The sequence below is a fragment of the Schistocerca piceifrons genome, unplaced genomic scaffold, assembly GCF_021461385.2.
Source record: "Schistocerca piceifrons isolate TAMUIC-IGC-003096 unplaced genomic scaffold, iqSchPice1.1 HiC_scaffold_1826, whole genome shotgun sequence".
In the NCBI taxonomy this organism is placed as follows: Eukaryota; Metazoa; Arthropoda; class Insecta; order Orthoptera; family Acrididae; genus Schistocerca; species Schistocerca piceifrons.
The window spans coordinates 207,716-210,185 of NW_025727708.1; the positions used below are offsets into that span (position 1 = coordinate 207,716).

General features: G+C 39.7%; 1 protein-coding gene across 1 annotated transcript; it reads left to right on the top strand.

Annotated features, from left to right (window-relative positions):
- Nucleotides 1–200: 200 nt before the first annotated feature.
- On the top strand, nucleotides 201–2,113 carry LOC124741063 (piggyBac transposable element-derived protein 4-like; the record flags this gene model as incomplete). Its single annotated transcript, XM_047248637.1, has 2 exons — nucleotides 201–394; nucleotides 498–2,113. Coding segments are annotated over 2 exons (1,810 nt in total), but the record flags the coding sequence as incomplete, so codon positions are not given.
- Nucleotides 2,114–2,470: the final 357 nt, after the last annotated feature.

The window sequence follows — 2,470 nt, forward strand, 5'->3', positions numbered from 1 at the left end:
CTGACCTTCTTATTGCCGATTAACACTCTAAGCGCCAAGCCCGTAAAATTTACGGGCCTGGGATCGCGCGAAAATCACCAAGCCCGTAAAATTTACGGGCCGCTACATTTAATTTCATTCAAAACACTGCAACGTTATTTCTACGGGTTTGGCCAGCGCTATACGTTTTTCAGATGTTTATTAACAAAATGCGTCCATAGATGTCACGGCAGCGCTGTAATTCATGTTAAAACTTATCTTTGCGTTCTCAGTCTGTATATCATTCAGTTGTTTGTCATCATGTTTCGGCGCGGTTTATCAGACGCAGAAATTGCGGATTTGATCAATCATAGCGACACTCTGGATAATGTAGAGAGTGATTCAGACGATTCTGAATGCAATGGTGTGTTTGAAGGTACGTATTTCCGAATTTTCCACGTAATTGTGCAGTACGCACATATCTGTTGAACATGTGTAAACGATGTATGTAGTTACACATAATGTGATATTCTTTTTAGAAGACGAGATTGATGACAGTTTGTCTTCAGATGAAGACGAGAATGATGTTGAAGGTGTTGCTTCAAATCCAGCAGCTGTGCCGTATCCGAAAGACAGTGAGTGGACTGCAGTTGACACCTACCGACCTCTGCCTGTCAACACGACACCCAGGCAGATACTAGTGGATATTGATGAGTCGAGTTCTGTACTGGATTGCAGTAAAGTGTTCCTTACTGACAGTGACGTAAATGAACTCAAGAGACAGACAAATTTGTATGCATCACAGACAATACAGAAGAAAAGAAGAGGAAATAATCTGAAGCCCCATTCAGTTTTGAGTTCGTGGAAGCCAGTGACTATAAGTGAGATGAGGCGTTTCTTGGGTATTATTTTCCACATGTGTGTTTCGAAAAAGCCCAAAATTGCGGACCATTGGAGCACTAATCCTGTTCTTAGTTGTAACTTTTGTCCCCATGTCATGAGCCGTTTGCGTTTCACTCAGATACTGTCATGCTTGCATCTTGTTGACAATTCAAATCAGAAAAAACCAGGCGAAGATGGATTTCATCCACTTTACAAAGTTTTGCCATATTATAATAATTTGAAGGAGCGATGTATCCAGGCATATCGTCCCTCAGAAAAAGTGACAATTGATGAAGGAATTTGCCCATTTCGAGGTCGTGTGAGTTTCCGTGTTTACATGCAAAATAAGCCTCATAAGTATGGACTGAAAGTATATGCTGTTGCTGAAGCCAGTAGTGGCTATGTTGTAAATTTTGAAGTTTATGCTGGTAAGCATATTGTTGACAATTCTTCGTCTGCGGTTATTTTGCGATTGTTGTCTGACAGCAGCTTGCTGAACAAAGGCCACACTGTGTATTTAGATCGATTTTATTCCAGTCCAGAGCTATTTCAGCAACTGGCAGAGAAAGGCACTGGAGCTGTTGGTACTGTGAACAAATCCAGGAAAGGATTGCCTAAAGATTTAGTATCTGCTAAGCTGAAAAAGGGCGAAATGTCTTTTCGGCGTAAAGATAATGTATTGGCAATGAAGTGGAAAGATAAGAGAGATGTGTATACATTGTCTACAAGGCATCAAGCAACATTTGGTACGCATACTAAGAGAAATGGGTCTGTAGTATTGAAACCACTTCAGGTACTTGATTACAACCTCAATAAAATTGGAGTGGATATTGGAGACCAACGCCTGCAGTACAATCCGTTCCAGCACAGAACTGTGAAATGGTGGCGAAAATTATATTTCCATTTGCTGCTTATGGGAGTATCAAATGCATTTTGGCTGTACAATGCAGTGCACAGGAAGAAAATTACAATAACAGACTTTATAACAGTGCTTGCAGTTCAGCTTGTTGAAGACGACACACTTGAATTCATTCCAAGAAATGAAGGAACTGTAGGTCGGCTAACAAAGAGACATTTTTTGCAGCACATACCTGCAACTACTAAGAAGTATGCTGCTCGTGTGTGTCACGTGTGCAGTTCCAGGAGCAAGAAACAGAGTGGCAAGGCTTCTCGCAAAGAGACACGATACGAATGTGAACAGTGTGGCGTTGCACTCTGCCTGGAACCTTGCTTTAAAATTTTCCACACTAAAAAACAATATGATTCTGTGTGAAATTTATATGTAATACTGTATACTATCAGAAACATGTAATGTAGTGCCACAATTTTGGTTAAAAATAAATCACAATTGTATTCCCTTATTCGTATGACTTTTTCTAAATTCTTAAAACATCTAAGTGATTTCTATAACTGTACCTTAAAGCTGTGCATTGTAAAGTAGTTTCTTTCACTCAGAATTAAAGTAGAAATGTGCAGCTTCAAGATGGTACCAAATTTGCCACAATCCAAACAGTAGATTTGATGCAGTAATTTTTTTAATATTGGTAAAATTGCCCGGTTTCTAGGGACGGGTGCATAAAATAGGCCTGGTACAGAGAGTGTTAATCAGAGAAATTGCATCGGAATTAAA